The following is a 23,879-nucleotide window of genomic DNA, read 5'->3' as shown; positions in this document are numbered from 1 at the left end:
TTGCAACTTGTTTATTGTTTATAATAATATATCTCTTATATTTCTTACCTTTACTCTGCATTCTTCATTTCTGAGAATAACAAAATATTCTATTATAAAGATATACTATATGTTACAGATCCACTTCTCTCTTGATGAACACTTGAATTGTGTCAGACCTTCTGTTAGTATAAGAAATGGTATGGCAAATTTCCTTGTACATATATCTTTATGTACTTTATTAAGTATATCTGTAAAGTCTTGACAGTACAATTACTTGTTTAAAGGCATGTACAAGTCCTTTGAGATATATTTTCAAATTGTTCTTCCATATAGAACACAAATATCTCTTTAAAAATTTATATGTATTGTTTTCTTCTTTAAAAACATTCAGTTTTGGATTAATGTATGAAAATGATTGCAGATAGATTATGCTATAATTATTTCTTGCTAACATATACTTTAGCTAATTATTCTATAGATATTCACTGAACATGTAATACTGTGAATCAACAATAGCTACTCAGCATTTTATGGCTGACTGACTATAATACTAGGAAAGCAGTTGTTAAATTTAGGGACAATGCAAAGACAAAAAATAATTCATTCTTTTGGAACAAGATACAAGTCTGTACAAGGAACTCATTGGAAATTTCTCAAAAGGGAAAAGGGAAAACCACAAATATAAAATTCTAGAGCTAAATAGACTATATAGGAACTATCATATTTATTTTGTAGAGACTTAAAAATTTTTTCACCAAATTATACTTGAAGCCATTCCAATGACCTAAATATATATGGTCTAAGGGATCCTGGGATAATTCTCTAGATCATGTTCAATCTTTTTTTCTTTCCTTTCCTTTTTATTTTTTTCAGTCCTGGAGATCAAACCCCAGAGCACTCTACCACTGAACCATATCCCTACCCCTTTTTATTTTTTGTTTTGAAATAGTCTTGCTGAGTTGTGGAGGCTAGCGTCAAACTTGGGATCCTCCTGCCTCAGCCTCCTGAGAGTTGAGATTACAGAAGTGCACCACCATGCCCAGCCCATGTTACTCCTACATTCTTCTTCTTTCTCTGTCTCAATGACCTTTGCACTGGACCTAGACCCCATCCCTACATTCATTTCTTTCTTTTCTTTCCATTGATCCCACATACTGACAATATCTTCAGTTGGGAAACATGTTTCAAATGTTTATTACCTGTCCAGAATTACACTAAACACCAGAAATGGGAAGATGATCACAAACTTTCTGGTCAGGGCTTACATCATGGACTGATTTATGCCAAACCCAATCTCAGTATGGTCATATCTGCAAAGCATAAAGCAATACAAGTTGACTTTAAGGAACCAACATTCAACTGGGCTTGGAGCAAAGGTGGAGTAAAGAAGACAGAAGAAGTATTGGAGCTTCCCCATAAAGCTTGATATTGGATGGCAAGAACGATGACTTGCTCTGCCCTCAGGAAACTCTACAGTGTTGTTGGGTGAGGTAGCTGAGGTCTGAAGTGATAGACTTGCATTGTAAATCTTGCCTCTTGGTAATATAGCATTTTCCTATTTCTCAAATGAAGGGAGGAGTTGTTATTAGAAATAAAGGAACATAACATGTATAAATTACTTAATGTGATCCCTAGTATTTAGGAAATGCTAAAAAAGTACAGCTATTTTAATTATAATTTGGTTATCTTTATGTTTCTGCTTATGCTCTAAAATCTTGACAGATGTCTTCTAGGTTTCTGTTGGGTTGGAAAGTGGATTAAAAATCCAACTAGCAACTGATATTCATTCTAATATTTACAAAGTGTATTTTTACAATACAATTACAGCAAAATATATACCTAATTCAAATTTGGCAAATTAATTATGATTTCTAATTTTTCCTCTCCCACTCTTGATTATGATACTTTAAAGGAATAAGAAAATGAATAGTTGTGTGTGAAACAAAAATACATGTGCTAAATATATATAAATGGCCTTAAATGGTCCCTAAAGTTAATGCTCTATAAAGCATTTTTCTAGAAAAAGCTTCTTCATTCAGTGTGAGTCACATGGAACTCTTGGTGTGTTATTCTTTTACTTACATGCATAAAATACCAGTCTTCTTGTCCAAAGGAGATACAGTAGGAAGCTTATAGATTGATCTTCACAGGAAAACTACTATAAATCTCAAAACCCAAAGATTTTATGATTTTCACTTTTTAGCACTTTTAAAGTATAATATATCAAACATGGTACCTAGAAAATTTGCCTGAAGTTGATTTACAATTAATTTATTAAAAATTCAAGTTAATTTTAGGTCAGGAGCTAATGAAACATTTTCTAATGATAGAATTAATATTTCCCAACACAATATTAGTACATCTTATATTCATCCTTCAGTGTTGTTTAATTTTTATTTCATTTCAGAAATTTTCATTGTCTTTTAGTACATGTCCTTGAGAAAACAAATGAGAGTGCCTCAAAACAGACCTTGAGAATGAAATAGTTTCAATTAAAGTTACTTTATGGCTTTTCTTCTCAAGAGTGGGAGGTCACAGTGTGGGACTGCGTTTTTTTCAAGGAGCTACCTGAACGATGTACAGGCATATACCATCTCCCATGATGCACGTCCTCAGGTTTGACCTGTCAAGCATTTGTGTGTGTCAACATTTATTGCATATCTATTTTGTTTCTAGTTCTGTGTTGCGAAGACTGAAACTACAGACTTAGAAGGCAGGCTTCCTGTTCTCACAGCAAGAGAGCTGGTGACAAAGAAACTGGGAGTAGGGCTACAGCAAGAGAGCAATACTGCATGTATCCAACCCCTAGTATGTCAGAGTAAGCTTCCTAGAGAAGGAAGACTGAAGAAGCAGGGTTTTGAAGGATGAGTAGGAGTTAAGCAGGTGATAAGAGAGGCAGATAGCCGTGTGTGAACATACAGAGACATTAGAGAGAGTAACACTGGACAAATTAGCAGCCATTTAGGTCACACATAATGTGAAATGAATGGTCATAGGACAAAGTGGAGATAAGCTAAAAAGAAAGGCAGCAGCAAATTTTATTCTGAATGCATAGCGGTCTCTTGAATTATTTTATGCAGCAAAAGATGTTAATAAGATTTGCATTTGCAAAAGATGACATTAGTGATAATGTAGAAAATGCATGTGTGAGTGGCAGAAGAAATCCATTAAGAGATCAAAGTGGTGCCATCGTAAATGAACACAAAACCCAGATCAAAGTGAAATCCAGGTAGCAAAAAATGAGCTCAAGAGAATAATGTTTCTATGAAGATCTGGTGAGTGATTGGATGCTGGGGGAAATAGAGAGAAGGGGGAATCGGATAGCTGAGGTGTCTGGCTGGGAAACGGAATCCCTCTTGATTTCTCCACGACTGAGACTGTGGGGTACAGAACAGATTTGGAAAGGAGAATCTTTAAGATCACATTAGGCTATTTTGTGAGTAACAGCAAACCTAATAATAAATGAAACAAATGAGAGGTATTTTCCTCTTCACAAAAAGTCCAAATCAAGGATGTCAGAACTGTAGTCATCCCAACTCTTCTGTCCTTTCTCTCATAACACAAGATAATTGTTGTTCCAACTATCAGGTCTGTTCCAAGAAGCAGGGAAGAAGAAAAGATAAAAAAGAGGAAGGAACAGCATCTGCACCAGAAAAGCACAGGTTTTCCCAGCGACTTCCAGTTTCTACTTCTATCTCACTGGCCAGAATTGTGTCAAAGATCATCGTTGGCCCTAAGATATACAATAATATAGAATTACAGCATAACATACTTATATATATATATATATATATAATACATACATATATAACAGCATACATAATACATATATAACATGGGAAGTCTGTTATTGACATTCATTTTAGGAGAGGAAAGCGAGGAAAATGGAAATCAGAATGAATTTTGACCCAAAATATGATACCTGTCCTAGTTGTACTGTAACTGAGATATCCATGGGACATTGAGAGAGGTGTCCAGGAAGCAGGTGAATATGTGTCTGTGACTCATGAGAGTGGCCTAGACAGGGGCACAGTTTGGGAGTCGCCCCCATTCAAGCAGTGTTTCTGCTATGTAGGTGAATGATCTCACCCAGAGCTCAAAGAAAGAGATTCAAGGGCACAACTCTAGAGAAGCCCATCCCCAAAGGGTCAAGCAATAGCAGAGAGATCTTGAAGGAGCTTGGTGTTTGCTAACAGGGTGTGTTAACCAAATCAAAGAGGTGAGCATTTGCAGATGAAGGAGAATGAAGTAAAAGAAGCAAATTTTCACACATGGAGAGAAGCTTACTTTGCTACAACATAAGAAATAGTAGAAAAGATATATCTTGGCACAGGTTATTAGTAATTGGCAATAAATTGAATAAATTACTGCCTAATAGGCTGTATACTTTATTCTTCTTGAACAAAGAAAAACGTCACACAATGAGACCAATAGAGATACTGAAGTTGGGGGATGGGAATGTGAGAACAATAGTTAGGGGTTAGCCTTTGTGGAGAACAGGAGGAGTTCCAGCTAGAAAACAGAAAAGCAAATGATTACCAGCAGCACCTAGAAACCTGCAAGAAATTTCTGTGGCATTTATATTTACTTAACATTTCTGTGACTTTTGCTAATGTCACCGACAGGTATGTGGACCCTTAGATGAAGACAAATTGTATAGTATAAAGTTGGAGTGTTGCTGTGCACCCGTGACAAGATAGAAAAAGAGGAAGTGGATTGTTTAGGGGTATAAATGGAGAGTACAGACATAAATTGAGGGTTAGGGTCATGGCAATGGAAATCCTGCATGACTGAAGACATGACATGACAAGCAGGAATAAGGTGAGAAGAAAAGTGTGTTTTATGTGGAGAAAACACACTAGAATTTAAGATTAAAGGCAGAGCATCTTTGGCTTGATTGAAAAGTTCTGGAGTTTGTCCAAAGATCCTGTTGAGTGAAATGAACTCATATGGACATTTAATGGCAAATAGTGAAACAGAGAAGATGCTAATGACCACAGTGTCATATCCGTAAATGTGAACAGATAATTAAAATGTTGGTAGAAGACAGCCACAAGGGAAGAGCCAGGTAAATTGAGTCACAGAAAAAGCTAATACAATGGAATAATTGTTTGAAAGAGGCAGCTGGGTGATAGGAGAAGATAAATCTCCTGACTATGGAAAGGGAGACCAAAGGCTTGGCAGGCAGCCTTCCCAGGGGACAGCTGCTAACCACACTGTCTTTTCCCCAGGGGAGGGAATATGATGGGAAGCCTCTGAGGGTTATGCAAAGGTTTGCTTCCCGTGTGCAAGAGAGGCAGAGGACCAGTGAAATCACGTAAGGTGTACCTAAAGATGTATCTGCAGATTAGAGGTAAATAGAGCCGAACAGCAGCTTTGCATTTCGGTCCAGGCTTGAGGGTGCCAAGGATATGTGAGGGGGTGGAATCTGCTGGTGACCAGTGTTCACCCCGCCTCAGTCCGAATGCGTGTTGGAGGTGCCAGGTGTCAGCGGAAGCCTTGAGCCACACTCCAACAGCTCATTGAAAAAATATATCAGGAAGTCCCAAAGATCCCTGGGCCTACATATGGCAATGGGGAAGTGAACTCCCTAGGAGACTTATCTCTTGTGGGGAGGGCAAAGCCCTGCTCCTGAAGGAGGCCTGTCTTTCTGGAGGATGGTGTCTGTGTAGCATCTTGCGTTTTGAGAGGTCATGACTGACTAAAATGGTGGAGCTCAAGGGAAGGCCAGGAAACGTGTCCCTCTGGGAGGAACTCGGTGCCACCGCAAGTAAATGCGTATTTTTAAATATAGGCAGGAATCTAAAATTATTTTAAGAGAGGCAGGAAGATTTTTTTCATCTGTAAAGAATGACCCCATGTGGTCAATAAAGGGAGGTAAGGCTTTAATAAAACACATACCAGTTTAAATAATCCAATTTGGTATCACTCCAAAAATACAGCAATGACATTTTAAAATGAGAAATACTACATATTCCTTTGTGGAAAAATAGTTCAGTGAGGAAAAAAGTGGGCTTCCAGAGGAACTGATAACAAGAAACAATGGTTGTATATTTATGGGTTGGGTAAGGGAACGGTCAAGAAGAGCACCTTAATGCCTTCTGTTAGTCACTACAGTGCTTCATAAAAAAAAAAATTAGGTAAATTTTAAAAATTATTTCCTAAACATGTATGTACTGCACAAGTTTGAACAAAACGATCCCTCTTCGCTGCCTTCTCACACTCTGTTGAGATTATGAAAAGCACCTCAGGAATTTGCAGCTTTCGTGCAAAGTTTCCACACAATTCCAAGTGTGAAGATTTCTGGAGTTCTGCCATTTTAATCATTTCTGCTAAAGACCACCTTTTCTGTGTATGTGATGCGAAGGCACCAGAAGATAACCCTTAAGATCAAACGAACTTTTCTCCTATTTTTTCATTTCCCTTCTTTCCTTTCCTCTACCCACCCCCAACTTTCCCTTCCCCTTCCCCTTTGGACCTTTTCTTCCTATTTCACATTATCTATTATACATTTTGGTCCTGGATCCTTATTCTCTGTATCTTTCTATTTAAGCTAATTCATAATAAAAAATAATATTAAAAAAAGATCAAAAGAACTATCTTTCGTATTTGTGAATATACTTGAACTTGACCAAACAAGAAAGTAATGAGAAAGTTCTAATCCCAGCAAAGAAAGTAATAAGAGATGTTAATGAGTTTTTCCTTTCAAGATTGTTTTTAAAATTGAACTAGTGGGGTTAATCACTTTTAAGATCTAAAGAAGATATTGAAAAAGTTTTACATGTTCTGAAAAGGATATGTAGTTTCATTGACTCCTAGAAGTTTGACTGCATCTATTTCTACAGTGGTTTGACCAAGTAAGGAGTTTGTGTTGCTCTCATAGCCAAGTGGAGAAGGTAGGCAGCCCAGAGTTGCCCCTGCAGACCCACAGTACATTGATGTCCTGTCTGCTCACGGTTGCCTCACACTCACAGGAGGGCTGCTCATCCCTTAGGCTCACATTTGTATTCTAGAAAAAAGAAGAAACAGTGATAAAGACAAAATGGTATTAGGGAAATAGAAGTTTTCCAGAAATCCATAACTGATGTTCACTTAGGTTTTATTGTTTTGCTTTGTTTGCTGGAACTGTGTCCCATAACCACATTTAACTCCAAGGGAGACTAAGAAATTGATTTTTTTTTCAACTTTTAAAAAATTAATTAATTTTATTGGTACAATTTAAATATACATGTCAATCACATTGATCAAAGGGAGCTTGTACCTATATATGATATAGCTTGATTCCTCTTTTTCTCCCACCCGCTTCTCTCCCTTCAATCTCCCCTCTCCTCCCTATTCACAAAAGCCTTGTTTCCATTTTTTCCTTCTTTTATCGATTTTTCCCCCTTTTTCTCCCTCTCTCTTTCAGTTTCCCTTTCCTTCTGAACAGTAAGAAATGGGTTTTTAAAATCCTGGGTACACTGGTGCTTCCAACAACAACAACAAAAAGGTCTTTATGTTGGAATGAAAGAAGAAAAGAAGGAAGGAAGAAAAGGAGGCAAGAAAAGACAGAAGGAAGAAAGCAAGGATAGGAGGAGTGAAAATAGATATTATATACCCACCTAATGCAGACAGCCGTGGTGTTAAGATCATCTAATGTAATTATTTCCCCTCTTCTCTCTCCAATCATCACCATTTTTGTGTTAGAGAAAACTAGATCAAGTCAGTTCATGGCATGGCTGGATTTGAAGTTCACAAGTGAGCTCCCAGCACAATGGTGCTCTTCCCACTATTCTTATTCCAAAAAGTATGCAAAAACATACCAGCTATGTTGATACTACCTTTTCTTCTCCTGACTCCTTCAGCTCTGCCTATCCTGCATCCATGGAGGTTATTCAACACAGAAAATCTTATTTTTTTAGATTTTATTATCATGTGCCATTTTACTTACTATGACAACTAATTTCTACTATTTTCATGCAGGACTGTGGTTTGTTGATTCACCCAAAGGAAGCTTGTGGGTTACAAACTATTTCTTCTGACTATATTGAAGCCATTTCACAGCCTGAACTAAAGAATTGTCCATCTGGGGACACAAAAGGTGACTATCACATGGGGTATCATTTCTTTAATATAGATAAGTATATGCTTATTTAAACTAGTGTTATAAAAATTCAAGGAGATTACTTTTTCTTTAGTGTAAACTGTAACATATAGTGGATGTAAATGCAGTGTTTTAATATTTGAGATACTTTTATTAGTCAAGTCTTCCTCACCCTTCCATTTGCCTAGTTGGCCATTTGCACCTGCAGATCTCAGCTCAATACTACTTCTGCCAGAGTTTTCTTAAGCCTCTAGTTTGTTTCTTTATATATTTGATGACACTGTGTACTTTTCTTCTATAGTAATTACTTTAATTATTTAAATAGTTAAATATGTAATTAATTCTTTAATGTCAGTCTCCCCAGGATGTCAGCTCCCTGAGAGCAGAGAGACAGACTTGACCACATTACACAGATTCACTTGGCACCTGAATTTGTACCTTGTAGGTAGAAAATAAAGATCTGTGGTGAACTAAGGAACTGAAAAGGATAAAACTTAGGTTTTAAAGAATTTCTTTTCATTTTAAAAATCATTGGGAATGATTACTAATGTCCCCTATATATTGGGCATTATTAGAGGTAGGAAAATTAAGGCACCAAATTCAAACTATAGTGTTAAAGCCTGCCTAAGACTTGAGCAGACCTGGAATGAGACACTTCATTGGCACTGCTGTCCTTATCCCCTTTCCCCTTCCTCAGCAATCTTCATTCTGTGGAGACAGTGGTTAAGCCACAGCCAGAACTACAACTGTAAAGTGAGAACAAGAACAGAGGAGCATCTTCTCCAAGCTTCTGGGTTACTACTTGGTCCTCCTGACCCTGGGTCTTGCTTCATCTCAAAAGTCAAAACACTCAGGAGCTTTTCTACCCTTCCCATGAACTTCACACTATTGCTTACAAGGGAAATGTGTTTCCCAAATGGGCAGGGCAAATTGCAATTTGGTATGCACAGTTAACAAACGTGGGCATGTCCCTGTTTCTGCACATGTGTTCTAAATAATAAATTGCAGTTAGTGCATGGGGAGGGATTTACCCGTTATGGTGTGTCCAGTGTCCAGTAGTGTGATTTGTGACTGTCTGCTAAGTGAGATGCATACTCTTAACATACAAAGGAGCCACCGATGTGTCCAGTTAAACATTTTTTTGTTCATATGACAATTTATGACAATCATAAAACAACGTAATTCTATTTCTCCTACTACACCAAGTCAAAAGTCCTTCAGCAATAAGTTCAAAATACATAACTGGGATTCCGCAAGAGTTCTGCCCTTATAAATGTGAGGTCACTTGTGTCAGGCTCTGTTTTGTGCTGTTTCTGTGTCTGGACTTTCCAGGAAGTGCTATTCTAAGCACAACCTCTCTTGGTTCCTTATTGTATGAGCTTGATTCAACAGTAAGTGGTTTAGTGAAGCGCTACAAATCAATTGCTAAATCAAGCCATGGTTCTGAGCCTGAAAATTCAATGCCTCCTTACTCTCCAGTCCCTGCCTTTCTTGTTCACCACCTTCCAGCCTCTCTGCCTCACTATGTGCCAACTACGTTGTTTCAGGCCTCCAGGTTCTTCTCCACACTCTTCTGACTGAAGGTCTCCTTATCTTCGCCTAGTTTCTTCTGATGCTGTCTTTTTCTCCAGGAAGCCTTTCATCACCAGGTTCCTCGTTTAACCTCTCCCCTGTGTTTCAAGAGAAAGCCTGGTCCCTGCTCTACAAAAGCCCTTACCACACTCTACAGAATCTATTTACCCCTCTCCCTCCCTCTTTCTCTCTCTCTCTGATAGTGGTCTCCAAAATGCACACCAGGAAGGGGAGGGAACAGCATATGGTGATCCGTAGAGGTGAGCCTAATAAAGATGAAAATATATGTGCATTTACTCTTTATCTCATCATTTTTATTTTCATATTTTAGAACAAACATAAATACAGGAGGATCTGTACATATACTGCTGTGTGTGTATTCATGTCAAGGCAATATATATATTTGTCAAAGGATTCCCCAGTTTGTATGTTTTTCTATACTATGAGTTATCTCTATCTGCCAGTTTCTAATATATGACTTAAAAAATAGTTGCTGAACTAAAATGAAGATCCAAAAAGTCTTCCCCTCCATGGAAGACTGTGAGCAGCCAGGACACAATCCCCTAGATGGCTGCTTTCCACTGGAACTCCTGAAGGCTCAGAGACTAAGTTCCTCTGAGGGAGGTCAGAACAGCAGTTCCCAGGGGTATGTTGTTTGCTGCCAGGGACTATTTCCTTCCTTAAGAGCAGGATTTCCTCTTGTTGAAAAGACAGGTTTCATGGTGGACAATACTTGAAGGAAGTTTATTTAGGAGCTCTAGGTTTAAGCTTATATAGCCCAACACATTCTGATTCAAAGAACCTTACTTTAATGGAACATTACATTTATTCGACAAAATTGGATCCATTTTTTCCCATTGCAAAATAATAATGTCAGAATGTCTTTCCAATAACATTACCTGGTATATTTTTGAATAACTATATTTTTTATTCTTAAGTTCATGTCTATCTTTTAGGAAATAATTTAACTAAGACATAACCTAAGAATTAAATTTGTTGCTTAATAAAAAAGTAATTCTTTTAATTTGGAGAAAGAAGAAATGTATTCAGTGATCACTAAATGATAATTAGCTCTGAGGAAAATAGCTCAGATTTTATTTTATGGTATTTACACAAAGGATTTCTTTGTGCTTTATTTTTGGCAAGGAAATATGACAATTCTAACATTTCTAATATTTAAAATATAGACATATTTTCTTCTTTATGAAAACCACTATATTTTGTAATATTATAAAGCCAGCAACTACTGCTAATTTTATATCTCACCAGGACCCTAAATCAGAGTTGAGGCTTTTTTCTCTCTTATATCAACCAATCTGATTCATTTAAATGGCAGAAATCTAATTTGCATTAAACAGAGAGCTATAACATAAATAAAGTAACTTCTAAGAAACAGTTTCATTCCTCAGAGTGTTATTCCTTAAAATATATGTCATAGTTTATTTCAGAAATCTCAGCTTTGATTCATTCAATATTTAAATATATAACATAGAATTTATGTCCCTCTTTTTTGACAATTTTAATTAAGAGCTGGTGTCATTTAAAATGTCAGGTACCTCACCCTGCAGATGTTATACAGATGGCTATTTCAAGCAGTATTAGTAACTCATAATAAATAAAAGCCATTTTTAACCAATACAAAAATGCAAAAAGTTATAACGGTATAAATATATAGTAGTATGAGCCACTGGGGCCAAGTTTTCAAAGACAAAAATAGGCGTCCTTTTCATGTGCATGGGATTTTACACCAACAGTTGCACCCATATTTGAGTCTTTGTGCATGAATTATTTCTTCATCCTTAGCAGCAAGTGGTTAAAGAGGACCATAGTTTGTGAAAAATTATCTGCCAGCAGGGTTGAAGAGTTGAAGATGTCCAGCAGGGTGGGATGTATGTGCGCTTAGATACTGGGAAATCTGGTGAAAATTTGCAAAAAAAATGTATGCCCAAACATACTGCCATCTTATTACTGAAAAGTAACAATCTTGGTTGTTAAACATAGTCCCTGTCAACATGTGAACCCGCTGAGTAAATTCTGCTCCTTCAAATAAAGAAAAATTAATTGTAACAACCTGCTTCTGGTGTCTCTAGTAATGCTATCGAAGTGACTATTGGGCCATATTTTATTTTTAGTTGATAATTGTGATTTTGACTTAGCCTAACATGATAAAAAGAGCTTCAGATTACAGACTCTGGTTTCTAACCCTATACTGTCATGAGCAGCATTACCCTACTTCAGTCATTTCATGCTTATAGACCTCAGCTCACCTGGTCTCTAAAACAACAAAGTGGAAAGGACAAGCTCTGATGTCCTTCCAACTTTAGCCAAGATGATTTTGTGAACCCACTAAATGCAAATGTCCATGAATAAAAGCCTCTACCTTTACTTCAAGGAAGTTTTCTTGATGAATTTATCAATGAAGTTTAAAATTGTGGCTGCATATAAATCAAACTATTAGGAAAAGCCAAGCATAGATGAGAAGGGGGTTGGTTATTGATTACAAAGCATGTTTGTCAGGGCAAAATTAGATGAGATAGGGAGCATTCAGAGTAAGTAGTATGGCTATAGAGTGTCAGGGCAAAATTAGAAAGCAAGATATATTCTGGATGAAAAAGAGAAATTAAAAAGAGAATTATCTAGAGAAATGGACACTTCTGAGGAAAATCTTTATTTTGCCATTCATAAACCAGTACCTCTCCTACACTTCCTGTCCTTTAGTAGTTCACCACTCTCTACATCTGGCAACTTTGGCAACTTTGTTCCTCCTGCACCCCGCTCCCCGCCCATCTGTTCACTGTCCCCAAAGTATCATGTCTCCAAATCTCATCTATCCATTAAACCTGTTCACAAACTCTTACCTCTGTGATTCTCTTTATTCTGAATTATCATGGGTTACTTGGGGTAAGGGCATGGAAGCACAATATATTCAACAACTGTTAGGTATCAGGCACCTGGCATGTGCTATACAAATAATCCTAAGAAAGAAGTAAATTTAGTTATGAATGTACTAAGTAATCTGTCCAATTGAAACAGTAGACTTCTAGCCTTGGCTGCATATCAGAATCACCAAAAAAAACATTTTTTTTTTCAAAATACAAATGCAGGAGTCCTTCCAATAATTAGTGTTTCTGATTTAATCAGTTTTACATACAAGCTGAGCATAGTTTTAAAAGCTTTCCAGGTGCTTCTACTTTGCAATCATTGTTGAGCTCCTCAGGCTATTGGAAAAGGAGAAGCCCAGGTGTGTGTGTGTCATGGAAGCCTAGGTTCTTTCATTGCCACAGATTTTTTTACTTAATTGTATAGTACCTGTTCTGATGCTATATTCTTTTTACATGTCCAAACTGTACCTCTTGAAACTAAATTTCAATTTCAATTTTGAGATTTAGCATTACAGTTAAGAGCATGAGCTTTTGAACTCATCTCCCAACTTAAATCCTGATTCTACCACCTCCTTGCAGGAGGTCAAAAAATTACTTAAACTTTCTGAGCCAAGTTAAAGAGGTGATAATAGAATTGTACTAGGGTTTAAATAAGTTACTGTATTAAAGCACTTAGAATATCCCAGGAATCTGGAACTGCTATAAAAATGTTAGCTATTTTTTAAGTTAGTATGATATTATAATGCCAATAGCACCTAACACTTCAACAGGATAGATACTTAATGTATTAAGTTACAACATATGAAGAGTGATAGAGAACTGGAGTGCCACACACCATTCCTGAACTAGTATAGAAAATACTTATTGGTTAGCTATTAAATAAGGCAGCTTTCTGGAATTCTTGATACATTTAAAAGCAGAGCAAAGATTTTATGGCAAGAGGAGCAAATATGTCTGCATGACTTTTGAGTCTTAGTTCTGTATTTCTGCTTCAGTTGATATTATACCTCCTAAAGCGATTCTGTTGTACATTTCTTCCTTTCCCTAAGATTCAAAATTTTCTCATCTCCTTTCTCTTTTGTTTTCTTTTCCCCAGTTTCTCTCTCTTAATATCCTCAAAGATTTTCCCTTTTTGTGGTCAATCGGTAAAAGCCAAAAACTATGTTCTTTTATTTTTTTAATGTTCTCTTTTATATTTTAGTATTTATAACTGTTTCCCCAAACAACACATACAATTCAGATGTCCTTGAAGTCATGAATGTAAACTGTATTATACTTATACCTTGAAAATAGAAATCATTCCTACTGAAATTCCTATCATAGGAAAGACTTTTGCCAGCAGCACCACAAGTAAGACTCAGAATGGGTAAAGTATTACAATTTTCCCCTTTAGAGCTCAAAAAAGTAACTAACTTTGCTTGTCACCAAAGCTGAATATGATACTACAGTTGCTCTGGGCCAGTAACTACATTATTCCATTATATCCTCACACTAATCACGTGATAACTCAAAACACAACTCATAGATGAAGACATTAAGGGGACATAACTAGAAAGAGATGAAGCAATTCACCCCAAAAAGGCCATCAGTTAAATTAAGGAATAATAACCATCTCCAAAAATAAATAATATGGTATCAGAATACTGAAGTAATTCTTTTATATTTTAAATCTTTTGCAAGCAGGGAATAATCTATTATTGGATTGGTAATCTAAGCATGTGTTACATTAATAAATATTTGAGATCAACAGGCAACTGGAGGGGCTCCTTGTACTTTGATCCTATTGAAGTGTTAGTGTACTGTTTGAAAATATGTGACGATTGAGTAGTGCCTGATCACTTAGCATTTTTTAATAAGTATTTTGTTTTATGGACCCAGTCTCATCCTTGATTTCAGGGTGAGCTGTGTTATTTCAGACCAACACTGTTTGTTGCTCTGCTACTTACTTGCCAGGAAACCATTGCTCCCTTGTATTTCCACAAGTCTACGAAAGATCTTCTTGCTGTAATTTCTGTAATTCTATGCCATATGCTGGATTCTAAAGTTACTTGCAAACTATAACTGCACCAATAGAACCTTTCACCAAAGGAAGTTCTGTCATTTATTTCAGGTCAGTGGATTGTTCCTTGCCTTAGTTGTTCAGACAACAGGACATGTGACTGGAGAGAAATCACTTGGCAGCCCCACAACTGTCAACACGGTGTCCTGACAAAGCCTCAGCTCCAGCAGTGCCTGGGAGGAAGAAAGGTAGGTTCTGGATCCAGTCCAAGAGGCTGTTTAAATTTTTGCCACCTGCAGCACTAAAGGTGAGATAATTGTATACACTAGATCAATTTCTGCTCTGTCACTCCACAGAGTAAAACTAACTGAATGTGACTTGTCCTTTTCAATTATATGTAGATATTATGATAGAAGAGCTTTCATAATTCTTGCTCAAATTGTTCATTTTTCTCCAAATCAGTATATTTGATAGATGAAGGATATTAAATTGTGTACTACGTTGACCCAATCCCATGCTGTTTCGTAGCATGAACTGGTAGGAGCTTGCCATGTGGACCAACAGTTGGCAGTTCAGAGCAGCTGGCCTTGTCAACTGCAGCTCCAGCAGGCACACTCTTGTTAAACCAGATATCTGTAGCTCAGCACAAGGAATCAAATGTTCCTGCATGCAAGACTCCTAGAGCTTATCAAGTGCATAGCATTATTTTAACACTCTAACTTGCTGATCTTTTTTCACATTCCTGGGTAGGTCTCACTGGACTTCACTAGGCTGATTTGCTCTTTAATGTGGCTTCTAAGCTGTTTCTTGGACATACATGTCTTCTTGCTAGGCATGGTCTGACTAGGTAGAGTTTAGCAGAATTCTCAAACATGCAAAATGGGCCCATAGACTGAGATGCTTGGCTAACATCAAGTAAAAAATCTTTCTAGATTTTCAAAGTACTTTTTATTAGATGGACATTTCCTTACACACTGTGCATAATCTCTCACATGAGCAAAGTTGATTTCAAAAGCTGATTTGTACAAAGCTCTATTAATGCATTGTTATGAATGTTCTCCTGGAATGGAGCTCATTTGTAAGTAAGGGGCTTACTGTATTTGACTCACTGCTCAAATCTCTTTGCTAAACACAACTTTTGATATATAACAATCAATAAATATTTGTAGGACTGAGAATGTAGCTCAGTGCTAGAGAGGGTGCTTAACCCTGACATATGCTAGGTTCTAGTGTTGCCACAGAGCAGAGCAGCTCTGCTCAGTGCTGTAACCAAGTGTTACAGCTCAATGTCACAGCTCACAGGCACACCTGAGTGTTATAACTGTGTTGCAGCCAAGTGCCACAGCTCTGAGGTACAGCTGAGCTTTACAGCTCCCTGTGGTGGCTCTGGAACACAGCTCTTATAATTTGAAGACTTGAGAATCCAATGGTCAGTTGAGGTGAAAAAAGAAACAAACCTTTATTTGTCAAGCCCTGGTGGGGTCAGAGGAGTCTGAGCACTCTACCAGAAATGAAAGCCTCCTTATATAGGGATCTATGGGGTAGGCGAGCATGTGCAGTGAAGCAGAGGGGTGGAGTTACAGAACATTCCTGAAGCAGAGGGGCAGAGTTACAGAACCTTCTTGTGAGGGGGCAGAGTTTAACAGAACATTCCTGAAAGGTCACACAGTTCATTTTGATACATTGGGCATAAAATGAGGAGTTACAGAACATTCCTGAGAGGGGATGGAGTTTAACAGAACATTCCTGAGAGGTCACCCAATTCAAGTAGTCGCAAACCATTTGGATATATTGGGCAGGAGCCCAGCAGCACAAATTTACATGTCCAAAACAAAACATTTTGTGAGGAAAAAAAAAATTGAGGTAAGACAAGGGCCTGTCTTATTATATAGCACTTCTGTATTACTAGGTTTAATCCACCAATCAATCAATATTTGTTGAATAAATGTATAAATTAAAATCTTGTTTACTCTTAATCACAACTCTGTGAGGTAGATATTGTTATATATTTTTTCTACTTAAGAAAATTACAGCTTAAAGAGATTGAGTAATTCACTGGTGATTATATAAATATGTGAGTGTTTGTGACTCAGGCATTTTGTTTTTAACCACCTTATTGGAGAATCCATCTCATCTAATCTCCATGTCTTAAATATGGGGCACTGGGAGCAATGACAATAACTATTCACATACCAGCCAAATGGCTCTAAACCCAGAATATTATTCTAACCTCAGAATTTAGAGTATTCAAGAAAATTCCAAGAAGATGTCATAATCTGTTAACCTGAGAAGCAGTAGATGTTAAATTCATCACTAACTTCCATCACTTTGGACATGACAAGTATTGTTTCTCAGGCTAATTTTTTTCATCTGTAACATAGTGAGTAAATACTACTTCTATGGATTAATCAATTTTGCAGAAAGCTAAATGCCTTCTCTGTCTTAGATGGAGATGCTATAATAAAATATCATAGACTGAGATGCTTAAAGAACAGCTTTAATTCACCATGGTTCTGGGCTGAAGGACCTGAGATCAGGATGCCGGCCCAGTCAGGTTCTGGTGAGGCCCCTTTTCCTGACTTCTGGCAGATGCCTTCTTGCTGTGTATTCACATGATAGAGAGAGAAAGACTTCTAGACTCTATTTAAATAGAATTACCTCCCACAGGGCCCCTATACCTAATCTATCGCACTGGGAATCACATTTCAACACATGAGTTTGGAGAGGACATCAGCAGTAAGTCCATAACACTGTCTTTAGTAATTTCAGAGCTGACTGCTGGCAACTCTGCAAAGTAATGACTACAAGGGCAGATCACTTTTTCCTACTGTTAGCAAGAAAGATAGGTTGTTGCAGAGTCTAGAAACAAAGACCTGTGCTCAGATTAGATGCCTGCAGCAGAAAAGGTTTAGCATAGTGCCTATCCTAGTCCAGAGGCCTCCTTATTCCAATGTACTCTGAAACACATTTGCCAGCACTCTGGCAATGATCCTATTGAGTCTTATCAGGATGTTAATTTGCTTTATACACAACATGGAAGCATTCCCCGCTTTTAATAAAAAAGTGTCCTGACCAGAATTAGAAAGATCATTCAAAACCAGTTTGGAGACTAAGAGAAGAAGTAAATGGATACTGGGGAGAGAAAAGCTGATTAATGAAAAAAAATCACTTATAACACTGATGAGGCAAAGTAAGTAGAGACTATGGAGAGACTAATCCTATAGTTACAAAAAGTAATGTATGTATACCAACATGCTTATATGCACAGAAAATTTCTGGAAATATCTAACAGATAAAAGCGAATATATAGGTGGAAGGGAATGAGATAGGGTTAGGGTAACAAATAAAAATGCAGGACCTTGTGTTCAAAACTTATTAAAACTTCCAAGAAAATAGAGGCACAATTAACCAAGTACAGGGCCCAGTGAGACTGCCCAGTCACAGGTCCATGAAACCAACTCAGGTACTATATAGTAAAACATAGCTGGTGAAGCATGAAGAGATCTTTTTTTTTTTTAGAATGTCTGTATTGTTTTCATTTTTCACAATTCTAAGCATTGTTTTCTTAATCTAAAACTCTATATTTGAGGGCTGGAGTTGTAACTGAGTGAATGGTAGATTATTCCGCCAGCCTACATGAAGCCCTGAGTTTGAAATCCAGCACTGCAGGGAAAACAAAACAAAACAAAACAAATATATATATATAATTTTTTTCCATGCTGGGAATTGAACTCAGAGCCTTTGCACGGAGCTTCATCCCTATCTCTTTTTACTTTATTTTTATTTTGAGACAGGATCTCACTTTATTGCCCAGATCAGATTCTAACTTGTAATCCTCCTGCCTCAGTCTCCCAAAGTGCAGGATGACATGGTTGCACCACTACACCTGGCAAAATATATATATATATTCATATATATATTCATATATATTCATATATATGAATATATATATGTATTTTCATATATATATTTTTTTCATATATATATATGAAAAGGTTGCATAAATCAGATCTAGCACAAGGTCAGAAGAAATGCAAAGGAGGAGGAATCTGAGAAAGGTATTTTATACTCAGAGTCACAGGACTTGGTAAATCAAGCACATTCACACATGAGCCTTGTAACAGAAATAATTGTGTGAACATTCGTAATTACAAGTTTGATATATCACTTATTTTATAAAAGCTCTCTTTCTGATTTGGAATAGGTGAGATAAAATGTTTTCCCAGTACATTTGTCTTTCATTACTCATGAGAATAATGAAAATATATCAAGGTCCCTATACCTTGTATCTTTCATTAATAAGTTCTCATCTTTAACTAGAATTTCTGAAAATCACTATCCAATTCCAATGACAAGTAAATATTGAAGCATAACAATTATGAAAATAGAAATAATAATGTAAATATTTTGTTTTTATATTACGTTATATGGTGCCATTTTTGCCTCTTTTTATATTATATCAAATATTCAAGAAAAGAAGCATATTAGCAAATTTACAGAGAAATGCATTTTGCACAGACGTAAGGACAGTAATATAGTAATGAAATAGAAAGATCCTCAAATCAGCAATCAGAAGCCTGAGCTACAGTTCTAATCCCACCAGATGAAGTGATTTTATTTTATTCATCAAATTCATCAAATTAACCCTGCTACCCATAGCAGAAGTCTTACAATACCCTAACATGTCACTATGGAGCAGGGTCCAGCTGATCACCTAATAAAGTTAAGTTCTGAATAAATATTTTTGAGATGTCACATTGTTCATTCATTCACTTACTGTTTAAGAATCTTTCATGAGTGTGCAACAAGACGCCAAATTCCTAGTAGAAGAAGATGAATGAAAAATGTAATCATTTCAGTATAGTGTGAGAATTTCAATGGTAGAGAAGAGCCCAGAAGCAGACACCAGCTCCAGAGCAGGAGGGTCTGAAAAAGTTGTCAAGAAGAAGGTGGCTAGGCAGAATAATATTTATAATTAGAAGTAATCTTAGCATCACATTACTTTGAAATAGTTTACTTGAACTAGAAAATTAAGGTACATTTTTCATTAGAGCTTTTGCTGTGAGAATCCTCTGTTCAAGCCTAGTACTTTCTTCAACCTCCCCCTTATGGAGGGAAGAGTTGATGGAGTCAGGTAAGGGGGCAGGAAACAACAGGTGAGGAAGGCAGTAGAGGTCCACATGTACTCAGCTGCTCCAGTTTGCACACCTTGGATTATAACCCAGAAGGTTTTCAATTAATATGGAAAACTCAGGTTTTTGACAGCGATAACCCAGAAGTTTCACTGCTGCCATGAACAAGTAGTTCAAATATTGTGCTATAAAAAAGCAAATTTGACTTCTAACTCTGGCATCCTTCAGCTTTTGGACACATGTTAAACTGAGTTATCTTTCTCCAAAGAATTGAATTAAAAGGCAACAGCATTTGACTGGGCCACTGAGAATTGCCAGAAAGCCCCTCAAATAGCGTTCTTCTTTCTTTAGAATCTCCAAGTAGTCATTTCTCAGTTCACTTTCCTCATATTGTTATTATGGCCTTTTCCATCTTTTTCCTACTGTTTTACATTGATGAATGCCAAGTCTATACTTGGGAATATAAGCCCACCTGTAGGAAAGACACAAACCCACTAAGACCTGAAAAGGGGCTCAAATTTCCAGTAATTTTGACCAGAAGCCTCAGCACACTTAATGGTATGCAAATAGCACTGAACTTTCTGCACCTCAGTCACTTGCCTTGGTGTCAGCAGTGCTGGGAAATACAGAGCAAACCCTTAGGTGGAAAGGCAAACTTGCATGTAAGGAGGACAACTAAATGTGGGAGCTTTTTAAACTCTAACTTTATCCAAATATCATTTACAGGTTTCTGTATAAAAGATGTGATTATTGTGATGCACAATTGTGTCCTATCCAAGCAAAGTCAATTTAGAAAAGAAAGCTGGTGTCAGTGATACTTTTGTCCATTTCTCTAAATCTATGCCCACCTCTTAATAAACTCAAGTATAACATGACTAAAAATTAATTAGAACTTAACTTTGTAATCACGAATACATAGGCAACAGTTTAGGAATATGTCCATCAAATTTACAACTGACAAAAATTTAGGAGCCTGACCCAACTGAATTAGACAAGCCCTTATTTTGTTTGTCAGTTGAAAACAGCTCAGAATTTAAGTCACTAATAAAATATCTGAAAGAAAAGTACAATTAAAAGGGAAATATGAAAAGGCAATATTTATGGAAAGTTCTTAAACTCAGCTGTTAGAACAAGAAATGTAACTTAAATTTTTAAGTAATGTTTTCAAGTTGAATAGTGTCTTGGACTTGAAGGTGTTTAAATTGTCAAAGTGTGTCTAATTTATAATAATATGTTGTGTTTAATATGTGAATTCCATTATGGTTACATAATTCATTGTTGCTGTCAGTTTCAAAAATTGGGGGTGGATAAAAGGAAAAAAAGTGTACCTCACTCTCACCAGAAAACAATGACTTTTACATGATTGCCTCCTTCAGCATTCAAGAAATAACAATGCCAATCCAGACCAAATGACAATATGGAGAAATCATTTTGTTCCAACAGGTAGAACATGTCTAACTGATATTATACTTACTTTCATTCTCTTTCTTTCTTTCTTTCTTCTTTTTTGTCAAATTGAATGTGTGAGAATAATTTCCTTAAATCTCAATCTTATATTTGTTTTTACCCCAAGCAGCAATTTGGCTGTTCATTTATAGCCAATTAAATTAAAGTACATGATTAGAAAACATTCAGTACAACCATATCACATTTCATGGAGAGATGTTTTTCTGAGCAAGATTTTCATCACAGTCTAAATATCTGTAGCTTTCTGATCAGTCTCAGTTTTGTATTGCCTCATTTAGAAATAGTTATTTATCTTTATCTTATCAAAGCAGTGCTTCTCAATTTTGGGCTCCTCAGAATTACTGTGGAGCTTTCCAAATATAGGGGAGATGCTTGGCCCTGAACTAGATGTGAGAAGAAAGATTGTTCCTCACTTCTCTTTCATTTTCTTCTTTTATACCAATGTGAGAGCTCTCCAGGAAGCAGGCATTACCTACATTCACAGACAAATAACTCCTATTGCATTCTTTTTCGACTTCTTCTCTTGATGTTTCAGTGGGTTTCTGTTAGCTGTGCTCAGTTCTGTGTTGGAAGCTACCTAATAAATTTGATTGGATCCATTTCTGTAAATATTGAAGATATTATACAGGATGAAAAGCAGATAGAGGAAAATGGTTTTCTTTTCTATTTCAGCACTTTATCGATTTAATCCAGTGAGCTGCTGAGGCTTTGCTTTTCATTTCTTTAAACTTACTTGCTATTTCCTTGCTACTTAGATGACCTGGAGAAGGGTTGTTGTTTTAGTCAGTTTTCCCATTGTTTAAAGGAGGACAAATGTAATTTAGCTCATGGTTTCAGTCCGTGAGTGGCTGGCTATAAGACAGGAGCATCATGGTGGAAGGATGTCATGGAGCCAAGGAGACAGAGCAGACTGGAAAGAGCACCAGAGAGGAAAGGGCTGGGAAATAGATACAGTCCCCAACATCACTCCCAAAGACCCCGCACAGGCACACCTGGAAGTGTCCTTTACTGAGCAGCTAGGCACCTCTTAATCCAGCCAAATTGACAAACAGGATTGACAGTCACAATTATGGATTAAAGTATTTATGTGTCTAAGTATTATCATTAGTAGGTCACTACAGTCACAATGAAATAAAATGGAATGAAAATCTTGTCACTGTACATTTAAATCAAAAGTTCCCAAAGTCTTGATTGTGTCTTCACCAATAAATCATATTTATCACTTATCAGATAACTAACTTCTCTAAATGTATTGGTTAGCATTCTTTAGAAGAACAGAATCAATAGAAAATACATGTATAATTATGCAAGGGGATATATTAGGTAGGTAGGTGAAGGGCCTAGAAGCTCACTGTGGAATATGGGTGCCAGTCTGTGTTAGATGGCTGGAGAAACTGGAGATGATATCCAAAGATGATGCATAAGACTCGAGCTGTTTAGAAACAGGCATACTTCATTCTTTCCTTTTTCATTCTGTCCAGACTATAAGCCTGTGGTTGGTCCACTCATATCCAGGCTAGGTCTTTCCCTTTTAGTTTGTGACCCTACACGTCAACTGTCCACAGACACACCCGCACTGTGTTTTACTAACCTGGTAGGCATTTCCTCATCCATTCAACTTGTCAGATCGCAATTAATTGTCAACTAAGAATAGAGGTTTTTTGTGCAATGTATAGATTATAAATTTAGTCTATCATATACTTTCCACTTTTGCCAATTCACAGGGGAAACAATCTGATTTTAAAGATCTAGTGTTGCCCCTAGGAAAGACATGAATGTAGAAGAATGTAGTGGAGGCTAGCTAGGTGTTCATCAAATTCAATTCTTCTTACTGGAAGACAGCTTAACATTATTTCTCAGTCTCCCTTAGAGTTAGGTATGTGGTCATGTGACTGAGTTATAACCAACAAAATGTGGGCAGTGATGTGTCCAGCTTGTAGGCCTGGCTCAGAGAAAACTCAGATGGCTCTTTCCTCCTGCCCTCCACGAATATCGATGTTCAGGGAGCTCTTGGAACCCATAATTTAAGAAGTCACAGTCCAGTCATCCTGAGTCCCTGAATGAAATCCATGCCCTCATCTCCCATCATCTGCCTGGAACTGCTTAGACTGCTGTATTTTCTTTTGAAGAAAGCTTCAAATTTGTTTGAGAAATTATGTATTTTTTGTCTCTATTTGTAATAGCACTTAGCTTATCTTACCTAACGGAGGGACTGTGGTGTTGAGATATTGGAAATAAAAATAACTAAATCATTTTGTAGCATTTCAAACAAGCTTTTAAAATGTAAGCACCATGCTCTAAAAGGAGCCTGGAACATAATGTGCTTCTAGGTCCTATAATTCACCAAGATGCAAAAGAGTGGTAAAACTACCAGCCCCTAAATACTTTGAGGTGGCTCGCCCTGCAAATAGACAGATGTAGAACTCTTGTGAACGCATCTTTGCCTCCAGCTGATGAGCTGAGATGCAACCTCTCACAATACATCCAGAGCACAAATGTTCCTTTCCCTCTCCAGAGTCCATCTCGATGGAGGCATCCTTAACTCACCATATCCCAGGGCCAGAACGAGACAGTTACAGAAAAGCGGGATTTAGTCTTTGGAGTGAAGTTGCTACAGCAATCCAAAACTGGATTAGCATCACTCTTGTGATGGTTTATTGGACCAATGCTTCATTCAACTCTGAAAGCATTGTTCTCCACAGTGGGAATGAATTTAACTTGACTAATACATTCATACTAAATCTTATATGAATCTTCAAAGT

The 23,879-nt window shown here is 37.0% G+C and overlaps 1 protein-coding gene across 4 annotated transcripts in view; it reads left to right on the top strand.

Annotated features, from left to right (window-relative positions):
• The window catches only part of Cped1 (cadherin like and PC-esterase domain containing 1), a 280,168-nt gene that overhangs the window by 220,641 nt on the left and 35,648 nt on the right, over window positions 1-23,879 (top strand). For all 4 annotated transcript variants that reach the window (XR_002386702.2, XR_002386701.2, XM_021237581.2 and 1 more), the window contains 2 exons: window positions 7,945-8,062; window positions 14,630-14,766. Coding sequence is in view for 2 of the 4 variants with exons in the window: in XM_021237581.2 (XP_021093240.2) it covers window positions 7,945-8,062; window positions 14,630-14,766 (255 nt within the window). In the remaining 2 variants the exon portion in view is untranslated. The remainder of the gene's footprint in view (window positions 1-7,944; window positions 8,063-14,629; window positions 14,767-23,879) is intronic.

The sequence above is a fragment of the Heterocephalus glaber genome, unplaced genomic scaffold, assembly GCF_053883595.1.
Source record: "Heterocephalus glaber isolate CG9 unplaced genomic scaffold, H.glaber_assembly_v1.0 deba00000546, whole genome shotgun sequence".
Lineage (NCBI taxonomy): Eukaryota > Metazoa > Chordata > Mammalia > Rodentia > Bathyergidae > Heterocephalus > Heterocephalus glaber.
Note: the sequence above shows the minus strand (reverse complement) of the source record. Positions and strands in the feature narration are given on the sequence as shown.